The 27,321-nt window shown below is 56.2% G+C and overlaps 1 protein-coding gene across 3 annotated transcripts; it reads left to right on the top strand.

Annotated features, from left to right (window-relative positions):
• The first annotated feature begins 461 nt into the window (after positions 1-461).
• On the top strand, positions 462-25,819 carry CPSF1 (cleavage and polyadenylation specific factor 1). Of its 3 annotated transcripts, none has more exons than XM_063299764.1 (38): positions 462-569; positions 1,863-2,019; positions 2,838-2,865; positions 3,669-3,799; positions 4,641-4,721; positions 6,693-6,844; positions 7,584-7,730; positions 8,306-8,445; positions 8,746-8,856; positions 9,406-9,499; positions 10,380-10,467; positions 10,688-10,810; positions 11,559-11,610; positions 12,106-12,200; positions 12,926-13,000; positions 13,254-13,334; positions 14,136-14,231; positions 14,858-14,971; positions 15,264-15,405; positions 15,637-15,815; positions 16,361-16,497; positions 16,814-16,988; positions 17,072-17,278; positions 18,296-18,385; positions 18,749-18,892; positions 19,170-19,322; positions 19,446-19,562; positions 19,739-19,829; positions 20,688-20,772; positions 21,903-22,044; positions 22,482-22,634; positions 23,129-23,305; positions 23,394-23,460; positions 24,324-24,371; positions 24,708-24,863; positions 25,100-25,229; positions 25,325-25,463; positions 25,642-25,819. In XM_063299764.1, the coding sequence occupies exons 2-38, from the start codon at positions 1,876-1,878 to the stop codon at positions 25,687-25,689; spliced, it is 4,332 nt and encodes a 1,443-aa protein (XP_063155834.1). In that variant the 5' UTR covers positions 462-569; positions 1,863-1,875; the 3' UTR covers positions 25,690-25,819. The 3 variants fall into 3 exon arrangements, with proteins under 3 accessions (XP_063155834.1, XP_063155833.1, XP_063155831.1); XM_063299763.1 differs by having other exon boundaries at positions 3,666-3,799; positions 14,861-14,971; XM_063299761.1 differs by having other exon boundaries at positions 3,666-3,799.
• Positions 25,820-27,321: the final 1,502 nt, after the last annotated feature.

Below are 27,321 nucleotides of genomic sequence, written 5' to 3'. Positions count from 1 at the left end.
GACACGACTGGACTTCATGTCAAGGGAAACCTTTACCTTTACTAAAGCAAAGACACTCTGCACATGCTCAGAAGTACTTCGGAAAGCGACAGTCACCCCTTCGCCAGAATACGCTTGAAAATGAAAAGCAGGCCCTTTCTGCGTCGAGCGCCCTCCGCAGCGGCAGGGGCGGGGCGGGGCAGGTGCAGCCCCAACGCGGCTCCTCGCGCGGAGTAGACTCCAACCGGCCTCCCCACCTGGCGCCGCCCCGCCTTCCTTCCGAATGTCGTGGCAAGGGGTTATGGGAGTTGAAGTCCTACACCGCGGCAATCAGGCATTGCCATTGGACGGCTCTCCTTTCCTTGCTGCCCAATCAGACGGAGGGAACAGAGGCATCCGGGGCCGCCTCATCTCCGCCCTCTCTGGTCCTGCCGCCCTCTCTCCCCTGCGGCTCTTGGCCGCGCCTCTTCCGACCGCTCTAGCCTCTCGTCTCGGTGCCCCCCATCACCGCCGTTGCGCCGAGGGTTCCGGCGGTCGCGGTTTCCGCCCGGAGCGCCTTCCCGCTGCTCCGGCCGGTGAGGGGCTTGGAGGTAAGCGCGGCGCCCAGTGGTTTTTGAGGGCAGGGGGCTCCGTCGAGCCCGGGCTGGCAGAGCTCTCTCCTTTTCACCTCGGAGGCGTGTTTCTCCCGGGACTTGGTACTGGGTGGCAAGAAAACGCACTCTGTACATGGTCTGGGACGCTCTCGTGGGTGTTCTGCAAAGAAGGCGCCTCGGGGTTCCTCGGCTCAAAAGAGGTGGCAGCTTTGAGTCCTGAGGGGATCCAGCCAGCGGTTCATCCTGGACAAGGTTCTTGGGCAGACCCAGCTGAACCCCGGTTTAAGTATCCGCGGATTAGCACGTGCGAACAATCCTCCCTGCCCCACCTGCGGAATTTCCTTCCCTAATCCCTATTTTGCAAAGGAAGACCCATCGTGCTGAGCCGAAAGGGGAAAGCCTCGCGTGCCCAGCCCAGCCCTGGCCCGTGCGAATGCGTGAACCCGTGAACATCCCACGCTCAGGCGGCTTTGGTGGCTTCTCGTCTTGTGCCCCTCGAAACCCTGCGGTTATTTTGATTTAGTGCCTTCTGTGAACCCCCCAAAGGCGTTAATTCAGTAACCTAGCTAAGCAGGTGTGAACCCAGCCTGAAGTTGCTTGTTTAGGGAAAGCCCCTGGCCTCATTTTTCTGTCTTTCGATCGTTCCTTTCTGATCAGGGTACTGTCCTGGAGGGCAGAGGAACACTGGTTTATTTAGTTACGTTTTTTTAATTTAACAATCATGTAACTCAGGAAAAGAAAACATCCATAAGACAATAATGTAATGCTGTAATAATAATAAGTACAGTCATAACAAATAGTTAAACTTATCTTGGACTGGAGCACCCAGACCAGTGTTTCTCAACCTTGGCAACTTGAAGAAGTGTGGACTTCAACTCCCAGAATTCCCCACACCTCTTCAAGTTGCCAAGGTTGAGTAACGCCGACCTAGACAATCTGCAAGGTGCTGTCCTGAAAGCTTTTCCTGAAATGCTTTTATTGGGTGGGCCCATTTTGGTGCATGAGCTAGTCCTGCAGATAGCCAACCTCCAAACAACGTTGGGCTTTATAGGCCAAAACCAGCACTTGAATTGTCCCTGGAACCCTACCAGGCTGCCGCATTTTGCATCGAGTGCCATTTCCAAGCGGTCTTAAAGGCAGCCCCATAGAGAGCAAATTGCAGTAGTCCAGCCAGGCAATAGTGATCAGGGCAAGAGTCACTGTCACCAGGATTCCCCTGACCGAGACTTTTCCAGGTGCAGGGGGCTCTGTTTCTTTGTAGCTTCCCCCTCAAGCTGTTCTTTTCTGCAGGGAGGGGGCCAAGATGTATGCTGTATACAAGCAAGCCCACCCTCCCACCGGGCTGGAATTCTCCATGTACTGCAACTTCTTCTCCAATGCCGAGCGCAACTTGGTGGTGGCAGGAACCTCGCAGCTGTACGTTTACAGGCTCAACCATGACTCCGAGGTACTACAAATCCCCTGGTTATGGGGGTTAATGGGGGTTGATCGAGGAATCAAGGAGGAATCATTGCATCCGTGTATCCCCATCACATTAACACCTTTTAGGAAGAACAGCATGGGCAGAGCTCAGAAATAGTAAACCCGGAACTGAAGCAGCCCAAGCTGGGAGTTGGGGTTGAGCGCTGGGGTATGACCCAGGGTGGAGAAGCGCCAGGATGCTTGTGTGCCAAGGAAGCCTTGGTCTTTGCAGGTAGTCCTCACTTACTGACCACAATTGGGACTGCTAACTCTGTTGCTAAGCAGCACAGTTGTTAAGCATATATCACATGACTGTGCCGACTTATGATGTCAGTTCCAGTTGCAGTCGTTAAGCGAATTGCCGTGGATTGTTATGGGAGACAACATATGACTGTGACTTGCAACTTCCTGCCGGCTTCCCCATTGACTTTGCTTGTCGGAAGCCAGCTGTGAAGATTGCAAATGGTGGTCACGTGACCATGGGACCCTGACTGTTGTAAACACGTACCAATTGCCAAGCACCCGAATCGCAATCATGTGGCTGCCGGGCCACTGCAACAAGTTTGAGGACTGGTCTCTATTTTCAGTGCCTTCCTAAGTTTGAATGGTTGCTGAACAAGTGTTGGTAAGCGAGGACTACCTGCACAGTGAGGTCTCCCACCTCCAGCTCTCCTCCTAACCTGTAAATAGCCAGGTGTGGCTGGGGCTGGGCTGGGGAGGGGAGGGGAGGGGAGGAAAGCCAGGGGGATGGTGTGGCTGTGGTTGCGGGTCTGCAGGGCTGATGATGCTCCCCTTCTCTTCTAGAGCTCCACAAAAAATGACAGGAACACAGGTGAGTGGGGAGGGAGGCCTGGGCTGCAGGGGGAGAGCTCCTGGGAAAGTGGTGGGGGGAAGAAGTGGGGAGGGGGGACATTTGCTCCCCAGACTCTGCTCATCCCCAGATTTTGCCTGCACAGCTTGGCAGAAGCTCATCCCACAAGAAGTTTGCTTTGGGCCTGCCAGCAACTCTGTGGGGGTCATAGGCACTTGGCTGCTCCTGAGGCCGTTTTCATGGATTGCCTCCTGCTGAAGCCACTGAGGAACTGCCAGGAGGCTAATCCGCTCCTGGAGCAGCCAGTAGTTTCTGGCCCCCAGTAAACCCTCACAGGGGAAAGCAAACTCCATCCCACTTCAGGGTCTGCAAGCCCCTTAGTCTCTGGTGCAGCTGCCTGGCATTGCCTGTTAAGAAGAGGGGGGCACAGAAGCCTTGGGGAGCCAGAGTCCATCGGAGCAGGCAAGTCGGGATAGCCAGCTAGAGGGGAGAAGCGGGCAGAGCCTTAACACACACACCCCGCCCGGTCTCAGTGCTGTTGTCGACTGTATGGAGAGAAAGAGGCGTAGGGACCGAGCACCAGAGGGCTAGGCCAGGACCTGCCCTGTCCTCGGGGTGTTTTGCCCTGGGAAGAACCTCAGCAGTGTCCATGGATTGAGTTTGAATGGGGAGATGCAGGCCGAGAGTTCACGAAAGCTTGTTTCGTGCTGATGGTAACCGGATGACGGGGGGCTTGTGGCGAAGGAGTCGCGCCAAACTTTGGGTTTGCACCTGGGGCTGCTGCTTGGCTGTGCTGGGCTCTAATTTGTTGCCTTGCACAGAAGGCAAAGGCCACAGGGAGAAATTGGAGCTGGTGGCTGCCTTCTCGTTCTTTGGCAACGTCATGTCCATGGCCAGCGTGCAGCTTGCGGGAGCCAAGAGAGATGCGCTTCTGCTCAGCTTCAAGGACGCAAAGGTCAGTTGGGGCAGGGCTGGGGAAGCAGAACGACGCCGGCCGGGCGGAGGCTCTGCGTGTGGGAGAGGGGCGGGGCGGCCCCAGGGAGCGGCAGCTCCTGCTCGGAAGGGATGACCCGTGGGCCAGAGTCTTCTGAGGGGTCTCTGGCCACCCCGTCCCTGATTGGCTCCTGAGGGTGGTTTTGCCTGGCAGAAATTAATTGTGGGACTCTTGAAGTTCTTACGTCGAAGGAAACCTGAGCCGCTTTTCAGCCGGCTTCCCAAGCCGCTCTGTACTTCTACAATAGCTAAACAGGGTTTACGTTCTGGGAGGGGAGAGCAGTAAATGTGCAGCAGTGTGACATTGTTTAGGTATGGGTGCCATTTGGCTCCCTTAAAACTGCATTGGAAAGGTCTGGCCTGCCTGAAAAATAATTTAGTAAAACACCGGTCTGGAGACTTGTTTAGTCACTTGAGGCAGGATCTGCTCTGCCCCATTTAATACGTTGGGCGGCTGGCATAGGACAGTGGCAAGCTCGTGATGGTGTAACAGAAGTCATCCTTTGCTCACTGAAGTCCGTGTGACAGAAGCCTGTCCTGCAAAAACTGTGTGTAAAATGAAACACGTCAGTCGTAAAACCGTACGCTCTAAGTTCGTAGTAAGCAGCAAACTGATCAATTTGCATCACTCCATTCTTTTTTTTCCATCCAGACTGAGAAATCGCTGAAAGTGAAGGTCTAGGAAAAGTGAGGAAGTGGTAATGGTTTTAAGTGACAGTCCCTCTGCGTATAGTTTCTCACTGGAGCAAAAGACAAACGGGACTCTGCCCTCTGTCTTTAATTCCCTTTCTCCTGTCTCGCAGCTCTCAGTGGTTGAGTACGATCCTGGCACCCACGATCTGAAAACACTTTCCCTTCATTACTTTGAGGAGCCGGAGCTGAGGGTACGCATGTGTCTGAAGGCTTATCATTTACTGTCCAAAATCTCTGTGGGAGGAATTTCCACTCAGCCTCCTAGAATGAAGGGGCTTAGACTGGTTAGGCCCCAGGGGACTTGGGGGAAGAAGCTGAACCTGTACAAGAGAGACAGATGGAGCCACCTGACCCAGAAGGGAGCCAACTGCCAGACCACAGCTGCTCTGACTTGACCCAGTTGGGGCAGCTGCAGGCGCTGGGCACTAGCCAGTTCTGTCAAAGATTCAGCTGCTTCAGAAATCGCTAGAAGGGAAGGGACCCATGTTGGAAGTGGTTTAATGGAGGGATATGAAGCTCGGTAGGGAAAAAACTCACATCAGCGGCATTTGAAGAGGAAGATTGTAGGTGTAAGCGCTTTCAGGCAGATGCTAGAAGTCTCTGAGCCCAGAATTCGAATACCTGGTGGCAAATGAGGACATCCAAAGAATGGGTATAGCAGAAACTTGGTGGCAGCAGCAGCAGCAGCAGCAGCAGGATGTTGTCGTTTCTGATGAGAATGCTGGAAAGGAGGGGGAATCTACACTCTTTTTATCAAGAAGGGTGTAAAATCTGCCCTACAGAACACTTTGGAAGACCAGCTTGCTCCATGGAATCTCTGCAGAGGGAAGCAGATTGAAGGGTGTGGTGTAGCCCATCAGATCAAAATGCTGAGGTTGATCTTGAGGTAGTGGAAGAAATCAGAGAGGCCGGCAGAGGAAGAAGGAGAGTAATGGAAGGCTTACGTTAACCTTGCGTAGCCTGGGTACCTTCGTGCACGGCCCGTGGCAAAGAGGCAACGTTTCTAGATGCCCAAAACGCCCGTGCCTTAGAACCAGCGGGGAGGGAATTTGGTGTGAGATTCAATGACTGTGGAGCCGACAGGAAACAACAGCTGTAACGCTGTTATATTTAGCATGCTGGTTTTGTGATGGAAAGCCTACGGTAAGTCCACTGGATTGCTGTGCACTGTGCTGGATGCCACACATTAACACCTGTGCTGGGAAAAGGGCAAAAGAGGGCAGCCAAAATGATCGGGGGCTTGAACCTCTTCCCTCTGAGAAAAAGGCTAAAACTGTGGGGATTCTTTAACTTGGAATAAAGGTAATGGAGGGGAAACACAATTGAGATGTATAAAATTATGTGTGGCATGGAGAAAGTGGATAGGGAGGTGTGTTTCTCTCTTCCTTAAAAGTCTAGACTGGAGGTGTTCAATGAAGCCCCGAAAACACTTTTTTGTCCAGTGTGTGACTAGCCGTGGAATTCATTCCCATCAGAGGCCACAGCGGCTACTAACTTAGATGGCTTTCAAAGGGGATTGGATAGGTTTGCAGAGGAAAGTCTGTCAAAGGCGGCCAGTTAGATTGGGGTCGGGTGCTGCATGCCTCCACGTCCCTGTTACAAGGGGGGACGGTGGCTGGAGAGGGGCACGTCTCCATCTCCTGCTTGCAAGCATCCTGGGGTCACCCAGTTGACCATTCTGAGAAACAAAATGCTAGATCAAGATGGGCCTTGGTGATTCAGCGTGGAGGAGAACTGCGTTGGCTTATGCTTTTTAATAAAATTAGTTAGAAAAGGAGTTGCTGGACTCCTCCTGATCTGAGTGGTCCTTCTTCCTCCCCGCCCAGCTTCTCTCTGTAATTCCTGGCATTCAAGGCATGCACCATTAGAGGTCACGTGAATGCCAGTGACCAAAGCAGAAGAGGCCCCTGATTAGTTTGCTTCAAAAACTGTGGTGCAGAGCACCATTAGCAAGGGTTTAGGGTGGCATCTGTACCTGCTCCAGCAGACAGAAGCAAAGCTGCTTATTTCCTGGATCTGTTGCAACTCTGCGCTCTGGCCAGGTGCAGTTAGTTTCCATGTATCGGGATGTAACGTAAGAGCCGGTCCAGAGGGGCAAAAGCTGCCTTTTTGCATCTGTCCTGTGCTGCCCAGGATTCACCACTCGCTCTGTTTCTTCCCAGGATGGCTTTGTGCAGAACGTCCATATCCCCAAAGTGCGGGTGGATCCCGACGGGCGCTGTGCTGTGATGCTCATCTATGGCACGCGGCTTGTGGTACTGCCCTTCCGCAGAGACACCCTGACCGATGAGCACGAAGGAGTCGTGGGTGAGGGGTAAGGCCTGCTGAGAGAGCCAGCGTCCTAGGTTGTCAAAGGCTTGGAAAGATGAGGTTTTTACAACGGCAAATACGAGGCCGAGGCAAAAGGAAATGCTTTTTCCTAGGGAACTGAATCTCCTTCTTAAGATTTACTCCATGTAAAATCTAATTGAGCATAAAATTGTAATAGTGCCAGAAATAGCAAGGTGGTAGTACCGTAACATAAGTGCCCACCATGCTGTTCCCTTTGGGGATAAGCAGTGTGATGCAGAGTGCAGAAACCGAGTAAGTAAGAGGCAACACCAGGAAACCGGAGGCACGAGAAAAGAAAAGGCAGAGGCGGCAGCAGCAGCTAGAACTAGTTTGCATCAGACTCTACCGCTCCACTTCTCTGGGCAGAGTTTAGGGCCATCTAGCTATTGTGGCTGCTAAGGACTGTAGAGTATTTATTTATTTAAGAGTTTATTTAATTAATAAATAAATAAGTTTATTTACAGTAAATCAATACATCGTTAGACCTGTCCGGCCACCAGTTTGCTTACTCCTTTCGCTCAGCTTTTCCATCCTGTTTGGAAAATTATGGGCGTTGGGGCCCGGTGCATCTTGAACACGGGGGCTGGAGGGAGGCTGCCTTGGGGCACTTAAGACTGAGTCTGGGTGCCTGTCTGTGGCCTGCCTCGGGGAGTACACCCAGTTTTCTCCCCAGGGTGTCTCTGGGCCCCTCCAGCTCATTAGCCCATGCTCTCTCTTTGCAGGCAGAAGTCTAGTTTCCTGCCCAGCTACATCATTGATGTGCGGGAGCTGGACGAGAAGCTGCTCAACATAATTGACATGCAGTTCCTGTATGGCTACTATGAGCCCACTTTGCTGATCCTCTTCGAGCCCAACCAGACCTGGCCGGGGTGCGTTCCACCGCCTTCCCCCGGCTGCTCTTGATTCTGCGACGGCCAGGCTCTTGGCCCTTGAGCAAAGGCCAGCCGTGGGCCCGTGCAGCAAGGGGCGGAGAGTCCGTTGAAGGCTGCAGGGTTAAAAGGTGCCTCCGTGTTAGTGTACATGGCCTGACACTCCGGGGAGAGTCGCCGGAACTTCTGTTTCCACCTTTTCCATGAATGCAAAACGCTCTCATTCTATTGTGTGTTGTACGTTTCGTGACTGTCCGTCGCTCTTTCAGTTGTGGATGGCTTTAATTACAACATGCCATCTCTTACCTGAATTAATTGGAGAAGGGGCTCAGTTCTGGAGCCGAGTCTGAATTTCAAAGCCAGGCTTCGTTGATTGAAAGAGAACTTTTGAGCATCGCAAAGTGTTCCCTCTCTGCAAAATAAGCAGGCGATGCGCCAGCCCCTTTTTCCTTTAGATCTGGAACTGCCAACGGCCGCTCCTCGTTCTCTCCCCTCACCCTGTTTAGACTTGTGAACATTCTTCCTCCTTTTCATAGGATGGGAGCGTGAAGTTGTCCCTGTCTTGTTTTCTGCAGGCGGGTGGCTGTGCGCCAGGACACTTGCAGCATCGTGGCCATCTCCCTCAACATCATGCAGAAGGTCCATCCAGTCATCTGGTCCCTCAGCAACCTGCCCTTCGACTGCACCCAGGCCCTGGCAGTGCCCAAGCCCATTGGTGAGGGGCGTGGCCCTTCCCGGCTTTGGGTGGAAAGGCTGGTGTGGAGGCTGGCGTCTGCGTGGGTCTCCAGCAGCCTCTCTCCAGATGTGCTGGGACTGCAGTGCCTCCTGGCTGGAAATTCCAGGCGTTGCATTTGCTGGGGAAGGGGGAGCTGGACAGTGGCTGGAAATTGCAAGCAGCTTTGTGGGGAGGAACAGAAGTTTGAAGGCGAACCGTGGATGTTGCTGGAACTGCGGGATGGGTAAGGAGATAGCCGTTGTCCTCTACCCGTCCTCTGCCTCCCTCTCCCCTCTCCAGGAGGCGTTGTGATCTTTGCGGTGAACTCTTTGCTCTACCTGAACCAGAGTGTGCCGCCGTACGGCGTGTCCCTCAACAGCCTCACCAACGGCACCACCGTCTTCCCACTGAGTACGTCTCTCTGCCTTTCCTCCTGGTCCGACTGTTGGTGGGCGCTCCTGGATAGCTCTGGAGCTGGAAATCTTTGGGAACACGGCATCCATCCTTTCCAGATCAAGTTGAGGAGCCGTTTCCATTCGGCCCCTTTTCCTGCCCTCTTGTTTTCCCTCCCTGCTTAGAGAGGGTGCTGCCTGCCAAGTTTGGATGTCACGCCCTGCTGCCTTCTGCTGAGGTTTGCAAGTAATTTGACTTGCAAGAAACCTTTGGGGATACAGAGAGCACCGTGGCGTTATTCCACACTTCTTTGGAACCAGGGGTCAACGTGCTTTTAAGAGTTCTGTGCATATGTGGCAGTGCAAGCAGATGCACACACTGGCACACACCGTTTGCACATACCCATATGGGAAGCTGAGGCTTCCGGGTTCTTCTGCCAGAGCCAGGAAACTAAGCCTTTGCTGCCAAACTGAGGATATAGCCTGACTGGTTATGTGTGCCAAAGGGAGCAGCTACTGCTGCACTGTTCATAATCCCTTCTCCCCCACCCCACCCAATCTCTTGCAGGGGTCCAAGAAGGAGTGAAAATCACTCTGGACTGTGCCCAGGCGACCTTCATCTCCTACGACAAGATGGTGATCTCGCTGAAAGGAGGGGAGATGTAAGGCTTGGGCTTGTCCTCCTGGGGCCAGACGCAGTAGCCCAGCCAGAGGTTGGCCAGGCGGAGGGTTAGCGCTGGGCCTGGGACGTGTGTTTCAGCTGGAGGGCTCTTGCTGCTCTCCCTTGGAGTTGGGGGCTGCTTTTGGGAGCCTCTGCAAGACGGCTGTCCCCTGAATAGAGCTGGGGGTGGGGTGGGGTGGGGTGGGGGAGCTCCCTCTCGGCCAGAAGAAGGGAACAGCTGATTCTGACTTTGCAGTCCAGAGCTTTGGGAAACTGACCCCCAGTCTCAGTGCAGAGAAGTAGATAAAGCAGGAATCGCTTCATCCGGGAAAGACAAAAACTTGAGGATGTCAGAGAGATGGAGGCCTGAGGAGTAAAGAAGACTTTAAATACCAGAGGGATTATTTGACTCCTCGCAGAAATCTGATTTTGCTGCCGTTCAGGGCAGCCCCCTCCACCAGGCACTCCAGTGAAGCGACGACTCTTCTCTGAACCACCCAGTGGTGGTTGGTGGCATGGGCGAAGGTTGAAGTGGAACCTTCTCTTTTGCAGACTCTGCTGAGCCACTTCCTGCCCATCCCCTGTTTAGGCAGCTTAACTCTTCTGCCGGAGTGTACCAGGGCCATTAGTCAACCCCCGAAGAGGGAGAAGTTGGTCTTCTCCATCCACTAGCATGACTGGGACATCAGCCGTTGGGTCTCCTGCTCTCCAGGAGTCTCCTGCTTCACACACACCAATGCCGGTCCTGGCTATATTTCTGCCCTCCACACTATGTAGCCTGGTGATGGAGCAGAAGCTCTTTGGAGGCCGCTGGTCCAGATGCCATTGGTTCTGCTTGTGAACCAGCGGCTCCCATCACCCATTTCCACTTCTTTTCCCAGCTACGTGCTGACCCTCATCACGGATGGCATGCGAAGTGTCCGCTCCTTCCATTTTGACAAGGCGGCAGCCAGTGTCCTCACCACGTGTGTAAGTGCCATTCAGCCAGGCAGTGACAGGCCAGGATAGGATGGTGATTGACTGATCGGATTGATGGGCCACTAGATAAGCAGCTGTGGCATCTGAGCCATTTTATTTTCACAAGGCTGGCGCCTGATGGTTAGCTGGATGGCTCCTTGTGGTCTTGTCTCTCATTTCTCCGTTCCAGCTTAGTCTAACATTCTTCCTCCTCCCTGCTTTTGGATCTTAGATGATTACCTTGGAACCTGGTTACCTTTTCCTGGGCTCTCGTCTTGGCAACTCCCTTCTCCTGAAATACACCGAAAAGCTCCAGGAGGCCCCCACGAGCATCGCAAAGGACTCCATGGAGAAGGTGAGTTCGGTTGGGACCTTTCCATCCTCCTCCACAGAAAGTGCTGAGCCCTACATTTCAAGGCTGCCCTCTTCAGTGCAGTACAGGTAGTCCTCACTTACCGACTGCCTCGTTCAGCAACTGAAGTTACGACGGTGTTTTAAAAAACAACAACTTTGCAACCAGTGCTCACATTCAGGACCATTGCAGCATGCCATGGTCACGTGACTGCCATTCAGGTGCTTCGTAACCGGCTTGCAGCAAGCAGAATTAATGGAGAAGCTGGCAGTAATATTGCAAGTCGTGGTCATGTGGTGCTTAGCTTAATGACTGCAGTGATTTGCTTAATGACTGAATGGGAAGTGACATCGTAAGTTTGTCGTGGTCCCATGACTTTCTGCTTAGCAGCAGAGTTGCTGGTCCCTGTTGTGGTTGCTAAGTGAGGACTACCTGTATAAGCTCCAGTGTGGTGGCTTAGCAGTATCCCCGGAACTGATCAGTGCCCCAGAAAACATTGGTGCCGAGGGATCTGGGAAGGTGGAGGGAAGGGGGGCAGTGCCTGGGTTTGGCTGGATGGTGGGGTGTCCTTTTTGCCACCTCCTGCCACGAATAGCCCTGTTGGAGCCCCGTTTACAGAGGAGCCGAGGGGGCTCCCATGCTGGGAGCATTCCTTGGTGGGGCGGCCCGTGGGCTGCCAAGGGCAGCGGAAGGAGGGCACCTGGGGACCACTTGCACCGCTTGCCAGCATGTGGCTCCCTTTGGTTCACAGGAGGAGCCTCCCACGAAGAAGAAGCGCCTGGAGCAGCCCGCCAACTGGGCCGGTGGGTGTCCCGCTTTGCAGCAGGGGGGCTGAGGAGGGCAGTGGCGCTCTGGTGGGTCTTGGGCAATGGGAGTCCCACCCTGGGTGCTTTTTGCAAATGAGCCTTTATGGCACCAGAGCTCTACGGCTTCTGCTTCCGTGGTCGGTATTCTGGTGGGGGCAGCTTGTCCTTCCCTCCCCCCCACCTCCAGGGGGTCTTCTGATTCCGGGGGAATTCAACAGAGGGTGGTGGGGGGGCATCCTTGATCAGCCTCGCCCGTACCGATAGCTGGCAGGCTTGTGAGGACGCTCTGCCCTGCCTGCCGAGAGCCGCCTGGCCAGAAGGTCCGCGGCACCCTTTCGCATGACCCCGGAGCTGCTTCCATCCCCGGTTTGGTGGGAAGCAGGCAGGAGCAACGAATGAGGAGGAAGTGCTGGGAAAGAAGAGCGGAAGGGCCGGGAGGCCGGGCAGCAGGACGCAGCTGTTGCTCCACGTCTCCCGATCTGTCTTGCGCAGGAGGGAAGTCGGCTCCTCAGGACGAAGTGGACGAGATTGAGGTGTATGGCAGCGAGGCCCAGTCCGGGACACAGCTGGCCACCTACTCTTTCGAGGTGTGTCCGCCTTGGTTTTCCCAGGAGGGAGGCCCTTGTGGCCCCAGAGGGCCACCCAGGCGCTCCACGAGCCTCCCCAAAATTGGAGCGGCATTGGAGACAGACAGGGGCCTTCCGTTGCAGGCCCCCCCCCGCAAAGCACCCCCCAAAAGAGGCTCCCTCCCGGCACGGAAGGCTGTGTTGCTCTTTCGAGCTTCTAGTAGCTTTGAGTAGGGTTCTCTGGTTCCTTCCTGGGACCAGGGCTCCTTGGGTGTTGTTATTCTAACTGGACTGCTGCGTTTGTCTGATACCACTTAATGCAACCATTGCCAACAGGCAGGATATAAACCTGTCTAATAATCATAGCAGTACAGGCAGTCCTTAGTTAACAACCACTTGTTCAGTGATCATTCAAACTTGTGACAGTGCTGAATGAGTGGTACTTACAACCGGTCCTCAAAGTTCCGGCCGTCACAGCATCCTCGCAGTCACATGATTGCAATCCGGGCAGTTGGCAACTGGCCCAGTTTCTGACCATCGCAGCATCCTGTGAGGACTAGCTGTAACTGGTTTGGCTCCTGGAGGCCCTTCTTCCTTCCCTGTGCTAGAGTTTCTCTATCGTGAGAGGTGCGGGGGGTGTCCCATCTCACTTTCCCAAGACGGAGACAGTGGCAGGCACCCACCTCTTTCCTTGGTTAATCAGAAGTTTGCAGGTGATCTGATGCTTCTCTCCCCTCTTCCAAAAGGTCTGTGACAGCATCCTGAACATTGGCCCCTGTGCCAACGCTGCCATGGGGGAGCCTGCCTTTCTCTCCGAGGAGGTGCGTGCTCAGTTTCTCTCCTCCCCTGGGCCTCCCACGGATGCCACCAATTGGCTTCCTTTGGGGGTGGGGGGTGGGGCACCATCTGGCGCCTGAAGAAAAGGCCCCCGGGGGTGGCGGGGGATTAAGAACATTTCCTTAAGAAAATCACAGAGCAGTTCTTGAGGAAACGAGGGAGTTCTGCAGTGCAAAACCTACAAGGCAGGCAACCTGCTAACTCTGGCTCCCTCTTCCTCTCTCTCTCCCTTTCCAGTTCCAGAACAGTCCTGAACCAGATCTGGAAATCGTGGTGTGCTCAGGCTATGGCAAGAACGGTGCCCTATCAGTCTTACAGGTGGGGAGTCGCACAGCTGGGTGGGCCGTGCAGCCCTGTGCCAGGGAGGGGAGCCAGGCGCAGCGCCGTGGGGGGCCGCCCCAGGGAACGCCGGAGCAGCCTGTAGACTCTGAAGGGTGGGGGTGACCACCAAAGGGGGTGACCCTGCAGTAGCTTTCCCCTGATGAGCCTTGGCTTCGTATTCTTGCTCAGGGCCTGAAAGCTTTCGACATTCCACGCCAAAAAGTCCGTTTTTGTGCACAGAGTAAATTCGGAAAAGCTGTTGTTTAGCTCTTTGTTCATTCATTCCCTGCATTTGAAATTTAAGAGAGCTTTAGAAGCATTTGAAGAAGAAAGAGTGATCCATAAGGAAGGGGTGCTGAAGACGTGTGGAAACTAACTGGACACCTCAAGAGTAGGGGGCACATCTTATCCAAGATTGTGGTGCATAGACCCCCATGGAACTGGAGATGCCTCCCCTACCCAAGTCTTGTATTGCCCTTAAGTTGAGCTTTTTCACAGCCTCACTTAATTTTGTTACGTTTTAAAGGAATCTGCTCTGAGGGTTGCTTGGTTTAAACTTCCAGGCGGTGAATTCAAAGAGGGGATTTAATTGGATTCCTAGTTACAAGTGAGGGGACTTCCAGGACCTCTAGAGCTCCTTCCACCTTTTGTGGCTTCTCAAGCCAGAATTAATTCCTTAACACAATAAATGTCTTGAAACAAAATTTAGGAAGTCTCGCTCCTGGGCAGAAGCATTTGTGAATGTTACGTTCTGGAAAATGGAGGTGCTGGGTCCCAATGTCTCCCCCTTCTTTCCAGAAAAGCATCCGTCCCCAGGTGGTCACAACCTTTGAACTCCCAGGCTGCTATGACATGTGGACAGTGATCTCACCCCGGAAGACTGAGGAGGCCACCGTACGTCCAGCCTTTGTCCTGGGGGGTTTACAGAGGGGGATGAAGCCGGCGTCTTCTGCAGCTGATGGCACTCCTTCCCAGTGCCAGCTGAGGAGGCAGACCCAAGTGGTACCCCTTGCCATTTGCAGGTTTCCAGGGCAGGACCTGGGCTGGACCCATTTGGGCTGTAGGCAGCTGCATCCCCCAAGCCACAGAGAGAGAATATTCTCAGCCCAGCGCTCCTGCCATCTGTTGCGGAACCCTGGGGGATGGGAGAGGGTGGGCAAAGAGGCATTTTACCTCTCTCTGGCTGCCTGGCTGGTCAGAAAAAGGGCAGAGTTCTGTTGGGCTGGGCTAGCATCCTGTTCACACCCAGGAAGCCTCCAGAGATCCCTGAAGCAGGTTTGAAGGCGGTTTGGTACTCTGATTCTCGCTAATATCGCCTCCCCTGCAAATTTTGCCCCCTCTGTCCTCAGCGGCCTCTGCCTGGTACAAAGGTCGGAGCCCTTCCTCTTTCTTCGTGGGGTCTTGCTGTGCAGTGACCTGGGCAGGTTCTCACCACAGACCGTGACTGAATGGGGCTCCTGGTGGATTGTGGGTGGGGTCTGTGCCCTGACAGCATCCTCCATGTCAGCCTCCCTTCCTAGCAGGAGGAAGATACTCAGGACGAAAGTGCCGAGAAGGAACCCTCCCCACCGGAGCCGGCAGATGACGGGAAGCGACACGGGTTCCTCATTCTGAGCCGCGAAGACTCCACCATGGTGGGTGCTCATCTGTGGTTCTGGGGCTCAGCTCGGCGGGTTAGGGTCCATCCTGGGCTGTGAGGGGTGGCTTGGGGACGTCGGCACAAAGGGCGAACAGAGCCGGGAGCGTGTGAGATGACCCGTGGTCAGCGGTGTGCTTTTGTGGAGAAGCTGCGCCTGCAAGAGTCGCTGGCCACGCCCCTTTTCCTGCAATGACAATTGCTGCTTGCTGATCTGGTATGCAACCAGGAATATTTGCCCCCAGTTTTATGCTGATCCCTCTCTCCCGCCTTGGCTTTGGGTCCCTCAGATCTTGCAGACTGGCCAGGAAATCATGGAGCTGGACACCAGCGGCTTTGCCACTCAGGGCCCCACCGTGTACTCCGGCAACATTGGCGAGAACCGCTACATCGTCCAAGTGTCCCCTCTAGGGATCCGCCTGCTGGAAGGAGGTGAGTGCAGAAACGCTCCCTGGCTCGCCTTTCCCGTTGTCCCATTTTGGAAGTTCAACAACTCGGCAGTGGAGGAGGGGAGGGGAAATGGGGGAGACAGGTCCGTGCCCTAATTTGGACAGCAGCACAAGGTTGGCACGAGTTGGACAGTTAGGAGTGCGCCTTGTCCTTCTCGGGGCTGAAGCATCGCAGGTCCATGAAATTCTTAGCCGTCCGTGCCTCTTTCCCCAGTGAACCAGCTGCACTTCATCCCCGTGGACCTCGGCTCGCCCATTGTGCACTGCGCCGTGGCTGATCCCTATGTGGTGATCATGAGCTCTGAGGGGCAGGTGACCATGTTTGTGCTGAAGAGCGACACCTACGGGGGCCGGACGCACCGCCTCACCTTACAGAAGCCGCAGCTGCACCACGTGAGTGAGGCTCTGAGCGCGCCTGGAAGCCATTCCGGCCTCTAGGAAAGGAGCGTTCGGTCTTGTGAATGCTAACCCTAATAATCCCAAGATCGCTGAAAAGAAGCCGCTGAAGCAGCAGCTTCTGGCCCCTGTGAGGGATAGGCTTGGGCACGCTTAAGAGCACCTGGGCTCTGGGGCACCTCTCTGGGTCCCTGCTGGCTGGCAGGAGCAAGGTAAGTTCAGTCGCCTTTGCCCGGTTTCTTCTTTAGGCTTCAGATTTGGATGCTTAAGCGCGGAGAACGTGCAGCGTGGTTAGATCTGAGGTGACTTGCCTTTGGGAGGTTGGTAGTGGGAGTGCTCAGTGGCAACGACTGTTCAGATTGCACATCCGACAGGGTGCCGGCGCACTGGCAGATGCGGCCCAGCTGGGAACAAGTTGGTGTTTTACAAAGTAGGGGAGGAGGAGGAAAGTCTCTGCTGGGGTCTTCCCCAATCCAGGTTTCCTGCTTGGGGTGTGCAGTCCTGGCTGTGGCGTCCCAGCCCTTCCCCGTCTCTCTCCCCAGCAATCGAGGGTGATCGCCCTGTGCGTGTACCGGGATGTGAGCGGGATGTTCACCACCGAGAGCCATTCGTCCAGCTCCCGCGACGAGCTTTCCCTGAGGAGCCAGTCTGAGACGGAGACTCCCATCCAGGACATCAGGTGGGGCAGGGCGCACAGAGGGGCTCTTCCGGGAGGAGGGGGCCCAGGGGGATTCCAGATCTCTTAAAGCAGCAGGAAAAGCCCCTCCCCTGGCCTCTCCGGCGTCCTTATTCAGCCCTCTCCAGTGGAGGCCTAGTGCAAGCCAGGAGCACACCTGCTGCTCCTTCAGGGGAACCAAGAGACGTGAAGGCCTGGCGACCGGAGATACCAGTGTGAGTGGATCTCCGTGGTCTCTTAGCAGAGGGGGCAGGGGTCCGATTTGCCACGGGCCCCCCGGAACGAGCTCCCTCTGCTCCTTCTCTTCCACCTCACGCAGCAACACGGTGGACGACGAGGAGGAGATGCTGTACGGGGACTCCAGCTCTCTCTTCAGCCCCACCAAGGAGGAGCCCCGGCGCTGCAGCCTGCCCTCGGCTGATAGGGACTCCCACCAGTACAAGGCCGACCCGACCCACTGGTGCGTGCTGGTCCGGGAGAACGGCGCCATGGAGGTAGGCCTGGATCTCGTGCCAGGAGGGGCGGCTCCGCGTCTCTGCTGCTGCTGCTGCTCCTAGCACCGACTTTTCCCCAACAGATCTACCAGTTGCCCGACTGGCGCCTGGTCTTTCTGGTGAAGAACTTCCCCATGGGGCAGCGGGTCCTGGTGGACAGCTCCTTCGGGCAGCCTGCCAGCCAGGGAGAGGCCAAGAAGGAGGAAGTCATCCGCCAGACCGAGATGCCGCTGGTCAAGGAGGTCCTGCTGGTGGCGCTGGGAAATCGGCAAAGCCGGCCGTACCTCTTGGTGAGCGTCTCTGGGTTACCTGCGCTGAGGGATCCCAGCAACAGTCAGGACTGACTGAGGTTTCAGTTCTCCCATAGAAGCCAAAACTGAAGTTAGGCACAGCGCAGCGCACCACCAGCCGCTTCCATGAAGCGGTGGTGTTTCCAAAGGAGCGTGTGCAGCCAGCAGAGAGGACGGCCTGGACAGAGAGAGGCAACGAGTAGAGCAACACTGCAGGAACCCAGACAAGGGGGGGTTACATCTCAGACAGGCGCCCTCCTAATTCACATGAACATAAAAGAGGGAGGAGGGGAATCGCATTGGGCCTCGCGAGGTTCTGTTACTGCAGCCAGTCTTAATAAGAGTAGTTTTAGGTCTACGTGGTGTCTGTTCCTTGTAGGGCTGACACCAATCCTGCAAATCTCAAGTGTGTTTCCCTTCATCTGGGCATCTGCAGTGTTCACCACAGTGTGGAACTACCCCCGCCCCGCAAGTCTTTTCGCCCCAGAACCGTCTTGAAAGAATCACCGGAAGCTCCCTAGATCAGGGTTCCCCAACTTCAGCCGCTTTAAGATGGGTGGACTTCAGCTCCCAGAATTCCCCAGCCAGCCTCGTAGTATCCTCCCTCCACGCCAGAGGTGCTGTGTTTCCAGGGAAAGAGCCGATGAGAGAAGCAACTGGGTCACAGTCAGTTCTGATCACACTTTGAAATTAATTTTTTTTTTGCTTGGGAAGCCCCTGACAAATCTTGGCGTGTTGGCTGGTATTTAAAACTCACCCAAGCTCTGCCGTTGGTGATATGCGAGGGTGTTTAGAAAGGCCGGCCTTGCAGAGCAGCAGCGCGGAAGGATCCCAGAGCGGTTGGGCCTCCTCCTGGGGCTGGCCTCCTTCTCCGCCACCCCCTCAGCCCTTGGGGAACGGAGGCGGGGGGGCTTCGGGTTAGTGCTGTTCGGTCACCCCAGCCTCCAGCCCAGATTTGGGCACTGGGAGCCTCTAGGATGGAGCGGCCGTCAGCTGATTTCCACATCCTGTTGCCAGGTCCACGTGGATCAAGAGCTGCTAATCTACGAGGCCTTTAACCATGACTCTCAGCTGGGCCAGACCAACCTCAAAGTGCGGTTCAAAAAGGTAACCTGCCCACCTGTGACGCTGTTGGCGAGAGACAGAGTGGAATAATCCAATTCCTTTGGGTCTAAGGGAGTGTTTCTCAACCTCGGCCGCTTTAAGATGGGTGGACTTCGACTCCCAGAATTCCCCAGCCAGCTGGCTGGGGAATTCTGGGAGTCGAAGTCCACCCATCTTAAAGCGGCCGAGGTTGAGAAACACTGGTCCAAGGTATTGTGTTACCAGGGAAAGAGCAGATCGGAGGGGCAGCAGGTAACCACACCTTTCCGCTTGTCTTGAGGCGCTGCAGCCTCCTTTGCAGACTGCCCTCCCACCCGACTTTCCTTCACACCTGCTGCCTTTGCTCACCCGGCCTCTCCCAACCAGGTTCCCCACAACATTAACTTCCGGGAAAAGAAGTCCCGGCCGTCCAAAAAGAAGTCCGAGAGCGCAGGGGGCGAGGAAGCGGGGGCTCCCCGGGGGCGGGTCGCTCGCTTCCGCTACTTTGAAGATATCTACGGCTACTCGGGGGTGAGTGAGGCATTCAAGGGGGCCGGAGGAGCTGGCCAGGAGGGGCCCCTGTGCGGCCCTGAGGAGCAACCGAGGCCAGAGCGTTGGGGGCCTCCTGGCGGAGATGGTGGGTGGAAGAGCCGCTGTGGGGGACCCCAAAGGGCAGGGGCTGGTGGGACCTTTCTGCACAGAGGCCCAGGGGTGGGGTTCTAATCCGAACCAGGTAGAGGAAGCCAGCCTGGAGGCCTGGGGCGTTCCGGGGCTTCCTTGTACAAGAAGCATCTGTGGTTCTTCTCAGGTGTTCATCTGTGGGCCCTCCCCACACTGGCTGCTGGTGACCTCTCGGGGGGCCCTGCGCTTGCACCCCATGACCATAGACGGCCCCATCGAGTCCTTTGCCCCCTTCCACAACGTCAACTGCCCCAAGGGCTTCCTCTACTTCAATCGGCAGGTGAGCCAGACCCGGGTTAGAGCGGGGAGGACCCCCCTGGTTGGAAGACCTGCCCTTCTTGAGTTCCTTGGTGCCAACCCAGAACCTGGAAGAGGGAGGTTTTGACTGGGTTCTGCCACGCAGGGGGAGCTGCGCATCAGCGTCTTGCCCGCCTATCTCTCTTACGATGCACCTTGGCCTGTCCGGAAGATTCCGCTGCGCTGCACCGTGCACTACGTCGCCTACCATGTGGAGTCCAAGGTAGGACTGGTTGCTGGGCGTGATGCCGGATTGACTTGGAAACGGAGTGGCACCGGGTTGGAGGTCCCAGACCTCCTTCCGGTTGCCAGGAAGGATCGTTCTGCGGGAGGTCCGTGTGCGTGGGAGAGCTCCCCGTCTCTGCCCTGCTGCCTGAATGAATGCCCTCTTCCGGATAGGTGTACGCCGTGGCCACCAGCATCAACAACACCTGCACCCGCATCCCCCGCATGACGGGAGAGGAGAAGGAGTTTGAGACGATTGAGAGAGGTGGGTGTGCCGGTGGCCGATGCGCGGCCCCCTCGGCACAGAGGCCTTTCTCGCAGGAGCTTTGCCTGAGCTGATGGTGCCCCCTCGAGCAGTCCCCTTCTGGTCCTGCCTGAGGCATTGTGGTGAGGGGGGGGGTCTGCTGGGCTGCCCTTGGAAAAGGACCCTGAGCTGCGTAGTTATGGGGCAGGGGGCAGGGGCAGAGAGAACAGGTGGATTTCAACACAGGTGGTTTTCTGGTGGTTCTCACGAGGCAACATTCTTACTCCAGTCACGGTTTCCTCCTTCCTGCTGGATTTGGCAGGAACGACCCGACTTGCCAGGTACAGGCTGATCTTTGGGGAAGTGCCAACTCCCTGCCCCTTCCTCCAATCCAGTCGCCTTGCAGTCCTGGCACTGTTGCATCAGCAGGCGGGCAGCCGCGGCTGGGCTTTGGGAGGCAGGCTCTATGGGAGCAAGCTTTGCACGATGGAGGATTGTTCTTAGCCACTCTACCACTACAGCTTTTTTGCCTGGAGGACTAAGGTGGCACCGCTTGGACCCAGCCCCACTGCTGATTGGGCTTCTGGGTTTGGGCAACACAGCCGACCAGGCCAGCAGGGGAGTCGTTTGGGGTGAAAGCTGCCCTTCTTTTGCCCCAGTACTGATTGTGTTAGCGGGTTCACACAGCAAACCGGAATCTTCATTGATCGGGTTGGGCTGTGTTGTGCAATACCTGTATCCTTTTAAATGACGGTGCTGCAGGGGTTTTGCACAGCATCTTCTGTGTCCGAGGGAGGGTGCCTTCTCTGGAGCTCCATCTCCCCCCGCTTCCCTCTTGCATTGGGCCAATAGCCGGCAGTCCTTTCTTCTGTTCTGCAGACGATCGCTACATGCACCCACTGCAGGAAGCCTTTTCTATTCAGCTGATCTCCCCAGTCAGCTGGGAGACGATCCCTAACACCAGGTGAGAGGAGGGGACCAGGATCCTTGGATTACAGCAAGGGAGGGTTTCATGGGGAGGGAGGCAGTGTGGTGGCAGAGCTCTGAAGGTGGATGAGGCTGCTACGCCATCTGGTCCAGTGGCCCCATCCTGCGGTGTCCTGTTTCAGATCTCTCACTCACACACAGTTGCTAAGTGAGGGAAGCGATCTGTCTGTCTGTCTGTCTGTCTGTCAGTCAGTCAGTCAGTCAGTCAGTCAGTCAGTCAGTCAGTCAGTCAAATTTGTCACCGCCCATCTCCTCCCACCAGAGGGACTCTGGGCGGTTTACAGCAAAGGTAGTCAATTAAAACAGTAAATATGAAATAAATACAATATATAAAAATATAAATAACAATCAATAAATAGATATAAGAATAAGAATAAAATCCCAAGTGGCAGGATCTAAATTCAGTCCATTTACTCAAGGCTGAGCAAATAACAGCAGACAAGGCAAGACACATGAATCAACAAAGGCGCTCGGAAAGAAACCTTGCCTGGGGGGGTTGCTTTCAACAGGAGCATGCAGAAGAGTAGCCAAAATCCAGTCCAAAGTCCAGAGAGCCAGGTCAGGTTTGAGAGCCAGCCCAAGGTCAGAGTCTCACAAGCAGGAATGACAGCCAGAGCAGGAGATCAGACTGCCATTTCCAACAGAGAAACCTGGGTCAGGGCTGCCTCATAAATCAGGCTGCAGCCAGCTCTCTCCAATCAAGAGAGTTTCTCCTTTGCTTGGAGAGGAGCCTCACTGAGCATCTTTGCTCTGCTCTCCGCTCTCCTCTCCTGTCCAAGGGCTTGGAGGTTGTACGTCGTCATGTGACTGCTCCGGCGGTTCCGATGGTGCCCGTGTCTGATCAGCCTCAGACTCAGCCAGTGGCTCCTGGCTTGGAGTCTCCTGAGGCTGATAGTCCACTGGTTCAGCTTCTTCAGAGTCCTGGGCCATGACTTACGGGCAGTCCAGATTCTCTCCAGAAGCCCAGAGTGAGCTGGGTTCATCATCTGAGACTGGCAGGCCAAGAGGAGGGACCCACAGAGAGGAGGGCAGCTGAGCACGCCAGCTTTGGAGAAGCAGATGCAAATCAGGCTTCCCTACACCATCTTCCACTCGTTGGCTCTGCAGGATTGACTTGGAGGAATGGGAACACGTGACTTGCATGAAGACGGTGTCTCTGAAGAGCGAGGAAACGGTCTCCGGCTTGAAGGGCTACATTGCCATTGGGACTTGCCTCATGCAGGGCGAAGAAGTGACGTGCAGGGGCCGGGTGAGTTGCCTCCTCGCTGGCCTGAGAAGCTGTTCCCCACAAAATTCGGGCCCCTGCTCCAAATTCCCAGTGGTGTGTCCCACACTCCAGATGTTAGGCAAGTGAATTGTGGAGCCGTAGAGTTGGAAGGGACCTTACATGTCATCCAGTCCATCCCCTACTCAGGGCAGGATCTGCTAGACCAGGGTTTTTCAACCTTGGCCACTTTAAGAGGTGTGGACTTCAACTCCCAGAATTGCTGGCTGGGGAATTCTGGGAGTTGAAGTCCACACCTCTTAAAGTGTCCATGGTTGAGAAACACTGCACTACAGTGATTCACGCACGCACGCACGCACAGAAAGGCTGTGCCAGGCTTTCAAAGACCGGGCTTCCATTCAGCAGTGGAAGAGAGAGTCGGTCTGGCCTCTTCCTTCTCCTCCCTGAGCTTCTTTGTGCAGATCTTGATCATGGACATCATTGAAGTTGTTCCTGAACCGGGGCAGCCGCTCACCAAGAACAAATTCAAAGTGCTGTACGAGAAGGAGCAGAAGGGGCCCGTCACGGCCCTCTGCCACTGCAACGGCTACCTGGTGTCAGCCATTGGCCAGAAGGTGAGCAGCCCGGGGGCCAGAGTCTGCCAGAAGCCGTGCGGCATGCCTCCCGGGTGCCTCTAGCTCAGGGCCAGGACTTTGGGAGCCAGGGTTACACGGTGCCTGTGGGGAGGCTGGTGGTTGGTTCACCCCAAGGCACCGGGGGCAGCCGGACCGGAGAGGAACTGATCTGTGGCTGTGTGGCGAACCCAGGCTTGGTGAGCCCAGCCAAGGGGAAGGAATTCTGCAGGCACTGGGTGAGTGGGGTGCTGGAGATTCCGCTGGGGCCAGCGCAGGTAGCCAAGTGCAGGCGCCTGGGAGAAGGGAAGGGTTTGCTCTCACGGGAAAAACTGGCTCTGGTGGCCGAGGACTGGGGCGGGGGTACTGGTAATTTCCTTGGCGTGAGAGGAGGGTGTGGGGGGAAGAGGGTGGGCGAACTCTAGAGAGGCAGGTCCTGCGTGTCCCCTGCATGCCCAGGTTTCCCTGCCCACCCGCCTGCTTGTTCCGTGCTGCAGATTTTCCTGTGGAGCCTGAAGGACAATGATCTGACGGGCATGGCCTTCATTGACACGCAGCTCTACATCCACCAGATGATCAGCGTGAAGAACTTCATCCTGGCTGCTGACGTCATGAAGAGCATCTCGCTGCTGCGCTACCAGGAGGAGAGCAAGACGCTCTCTCTCGTCAGCCGGGTGGGGCTCCTGAGCACGGTGCAGAGGCTGTTTCCCCCCCCAGCCCTGTGCCTCTGCTGACCGCCCCCTTTCTCTCTCTTGCCCACAGGATGCCAAGCCCCTGGAGGTCTACAGCGTGGACTTCATGGTGGACAACGCCCAGCTGGGGTTCCTCGGTGCGTCCCAGAGCGGGCCTCGGGAACGGCCAGGCAGCCTAGGCCCTTGCATTGGGGTTCGCCCCAGCAGGCTTTGTCTGCACCACAGTGCTGGGCAGGGGCTATTGGGGGGCCGTGAGTGAGGAAGGGGCTTTAGAGCAGGGATCGTGCACAAGCAACATCTGCTGGCGCCTCTCCTTGAAGCAGCTCTGCTCCTTCCTGCACTCGATCCCAGGAAGATACTCCCTGGAGTGATGGAGGCACTGAGAGGGAACAACAGACCATGCAGCCCAAGGTTGGAGGACCTTGGAGGTCTTCTGGCCTAACCCCCTGCCTAGGCATTTTGGTAGAAGTGTGGACATGCCGTGGGTGCCTCTGCAGTTCAAAGCGCCTGTCTTTCTGGGACCACGCAGTTACTGTGCAGGCCCCGGAAAAGAAGCCCCTTCTTTAAAGGGGCCCAGGCGGGGGCAGCATGCCCGCCCTCCCTGCTCCAAGATGCCTTTTCCACTTTGGGCCCAAAGTGCTGCCCATGCTAATCCATTCAGAAGACCACCTTTCGAGTGGAGTTTAAAAACTCCGCAGCGAGAATCACGGGATTGCAAGCAAGCCGTTTCCCGCTGTCCGAATTCCGCAGTGAGCCTGATTTCCATTATGTGACTGCCGGTTTTCCCCTGTAAGCTCTTCCGGCCAAAGGGGCTGCTGAAATCCTCTGTCCAGTCCAGCAAGAGACGCTAGACCACTTCTCGTGTTGGAGAGGGGCAAAGGGGCCACTTCCCTCTGGACCCGAGCCCCGCACCCCCTCCTCTCTTGCCCCAAGGGCAGCCAGGAGCCTGTGGCTTGGCCAGCCAGGGAACATCGCCTGACTCTGTGGCTCTCTTTTGCAGTGTCCGACAGAGACCGGAACCTCCTGGTCTACATGTACCTGCCTGAAGGTGAGGACAAGCCAAGGAGTGCTTTCATTGCTTACCAAACGTAGATGCCGCCTGACTCCCAGCAGCTCTGGGCAGCTGCGCAGCCATGGGGGGGGGGGAGATGGCCGAGGTCTGTTCTTGCTCTGGAGAGATTTGGATCGATCCCGCTCCCTTTCCCTGTCCCCGAGGATCTCCACTAGTCCCGGGATCCCTAAATGAGATGCCAGGGCAGCGGCTTGCGGGAGGATGCTGAAGCCTCCTGCCAGCGGGGACCGGGGGGCATTTGGGGAGCAGCTTGGGGCTGCTGCTGGTGCCCATGTCCCAGCGGTCCCGCGGGGCCTTGCGCTTCCTCTGCAGCGAAGGAGAGCTTTGGCGGAATGCGGCTCCTCCGCCGAGCAGACTTCCACGTGGGCGCCCACGTCAACGCCTTCTGGAGGACGCCTTGTCGGGGGGCCATGGAAGGGCCCGCCAAGAAGACCAACGCCTGGGAGAACAAGCACATCACCTGGTTTGGTGAGCGGGGGGGGGGGTTGCTGGGGGCCCAGGCAGCCTCTCTGGCACAACGGAGCAGCTGAGGAGCCCTGCACCTTCGGGAGTGGCAGCTCAGCATTTTGCCCGCAGAGCAAGTTTCGTGTAACAGGTTTCTAGGTTAGCCCATGTGTACTGGTTTGCGTATAGAGGGGCAGAGCTCGCTCTGGCGGGGCAGGACACCGGCTTGAGCCTGGACAGGTGTGGTCTTCCTTCTCCAGCCACTCTGGACGGAGGGATCGGGCTGCTGCTGCCCATGCAGGAGAAGACCTACCGGCGGCTCCTCATGTTGCAGAATGCGCTGACCACCATGCTGCCGCACCACGCGGGCCTCAATCCCCGAGCCTTCAGGTACTCTCGGGCCGGAGGGGCAGGGCGAGTGGGGCGGGGCGGGCTCGGTCCCCAGCGGCTTCGTTTCCTTGAGCCGCCTCGCGTCCTCCCTGTAGGATGCTGCATGTGGACCGGCGCATCCTGCAGAACGCCGTCCGCAACATCCTGGACGGGGAGCTGCTGAACCGCTACCTCTACCTGAGCACCATGGAGCGCAGTGAGCTGGCTAAGAAAATCGGCACCACGCCAGACATTGTGAGTGGGGCGGGCAGGCCCAGGGGAGGCCACGTGGTTGGGTGGAGCCCACCCTCTGCTCGTTGTCCACTCACTTCCCGAGGGGTGTCTTCAGCGTTCACCAGCTCAGCTCCCCTCTCGGCCTGGTCTTTGCCTTTCCCGGGTTCTTCACAGCCCCATCTCTTCTTTCCCCCTATAGATCCTAGAAGATCTCCTGGAGATCGACCGTGTCACCGCCCATTTCTAGGGTGTCCCCTCTTTGGGGTAAAGGAAGCAGCTCAATGTCCCCCTTTTCTCCCCAAGTTGCAGCATCCACCTGCCCTGTTGGTCTTTTGTTTTTGATATGTATAAAATGGTAAGAATTTGTAAAGAAATGACAGACTGGTCTGTTTGTGGAGCGAGACGAGTGCTGGAGGGACCCCCTTGTGCATTCCAGGAACGTACCGGTTTGCGGCTGGGGTGGGGACCTGGACCCACCCAGGACTCAATCAGCTCTTGAGGAAGGAGGTGGTGGTGATTCCAGGGAGGGAAGGAGGAGACGATTCAGGATGCCTTTCGCTGCAGCCCGGAGTGGAACTGACTTGGGACTTGGGGCAGGAGGCCACTTGCACTCTCACCCCGTGCATGCGCTTTGGCCCAAGAGCCAGTGGGTCGGCCTGATGCCCGGGTTGCACAGCCAGTCTTGCCTTGCTCTGGGGCTGAGAGGGAGCTGGTGGGAAGAACAGGCGGGTGACGGTGGCTGTGAGGAGACAAACGGCAATGGTCAGCAACATCCAAGGCCTGGGGGACCACACTCTGCTGACCTGCCACATGGAAGGGGGCAGGAGGGTGCGGCCTAAATTAGGAGCAGGCTATCTTTTGGCACTGGAACATGGTGGGGGTCATGGGGGGTGCAGGAGCAGGGGGCTTGTCTCTCAAAGCGTGGGCAGGGCAGTTCCAAGACCTTCTTCTCCCCAGGAAGTTCTGCCAAGGGGGGTTGCAGCACAAAGACCAACTAGTAAGCGGCTGGCATGCTGCCTTGCGGCTGGCAGGCTTTTATCTATTTTAAAAAGCATATTTTTAAAAAGCAGTTAGGATGAGGTGCCTGGACCACAGTGGAAGACTGACAGCTTCACTGAACAAGGATGTGGGCCTGGTGGCATCCACACCACAGTCCCCAAAAGAATTCAACCCCCATGAGCTCCCTGCATTGGCAAGAGAAGCAGACACCAGCCGTGTTTGGCATCTGGTGGGCACCCTGGGGCTCAGCTAAGGCCTAATAAACTAGGGCAAAGCCTGCGATTCCCAGGAGGGGCCAACTTTGCAGGCTCCCCGGGTAAGCGCAGCCCTTCTGCACAGGCAAGGCCGGCGAGCCTCTTCCGGGCCTGCTTTTGCGCCCATCCCTTGTGCTCAAAGCTATCTCATTGCACAGCTGCAAAAGAGTTGCAGCGCCAGGCAAGGGCTTCAAGAGCTTCAAGCTGCTTAGTCTGCCTGCGAAAGCAGAAGTTCAGGGGGGGCTCAGTGGCCTAGATGGGTGCAGAGGCTGCTCCAGCATCCCGCCTTGATGTGGCTGTGGGGGCAACGCGGTTTCTCCCCAACGGACGCCTCTGCTTTGCTCACCGGAAGGACTCGGTTGGACGCCTCGTTCCGTGCCCGCCGCCCCTCGAGCAAAGCTGGCACCTGGCCCTTCAAAAGGCCCCCGAGATTCCACGTTCAGCCCAACCGCCACCTCCCTCAAACCGCGTAACTGCAGAAGACGATGGAATGTGGGGTCTGGACCAAGAGCCCCTTCTCCATTAATTCAGGGAAGGAGGGACGGAAGAGGCAACAAACTACTTATATGGCAACACCGTCGAGTTCATTTTAAGTTATTAAAATTTCTGAACTAATTAAGAAAACA

Source organism: Candoia aspera, chromosome 3 (assembly GCF_035149785.1).
Source record: "Candoia aspera isolate rCanAsp1 chromosome 3, rCanAsp1.hap2, whole genome shotgun sequence".
Lineage (NCBI taxonomy): Eukaryota > Metazoa > Chordata > Lepidosauria > Squamata > Boidae > Candoia > Candoia aspera.
This window is presented reverse-complemented; position numbering and strand designations above follow the sequence as displayed.

Bases quoted from the DNA above. Each gene is read 5' to 3' on its own strand.
- CPSF1 (XM_063299761.1), top strand. From the start codon at position 1,876: ATGTATGCTGTATACAAGCAAGCCCACCCTCCCACCGGGCTGGAATTC. The intron at 8,446-8,745 runs GTGAGGGGCGTG...TCCCCTCTCCAG, and splicing joins GGCAGTGCCCAAGCCCATTG to GAGGCGTTGTGATCTTTGCG. The intron at 22,045-22,481 runs GTGAGTTGCCTC...TTCTTTGTGCAG, and splicing joins AAGTGACGTGCAGGGGCCGG to ATCTTGATCATGGACATCAT.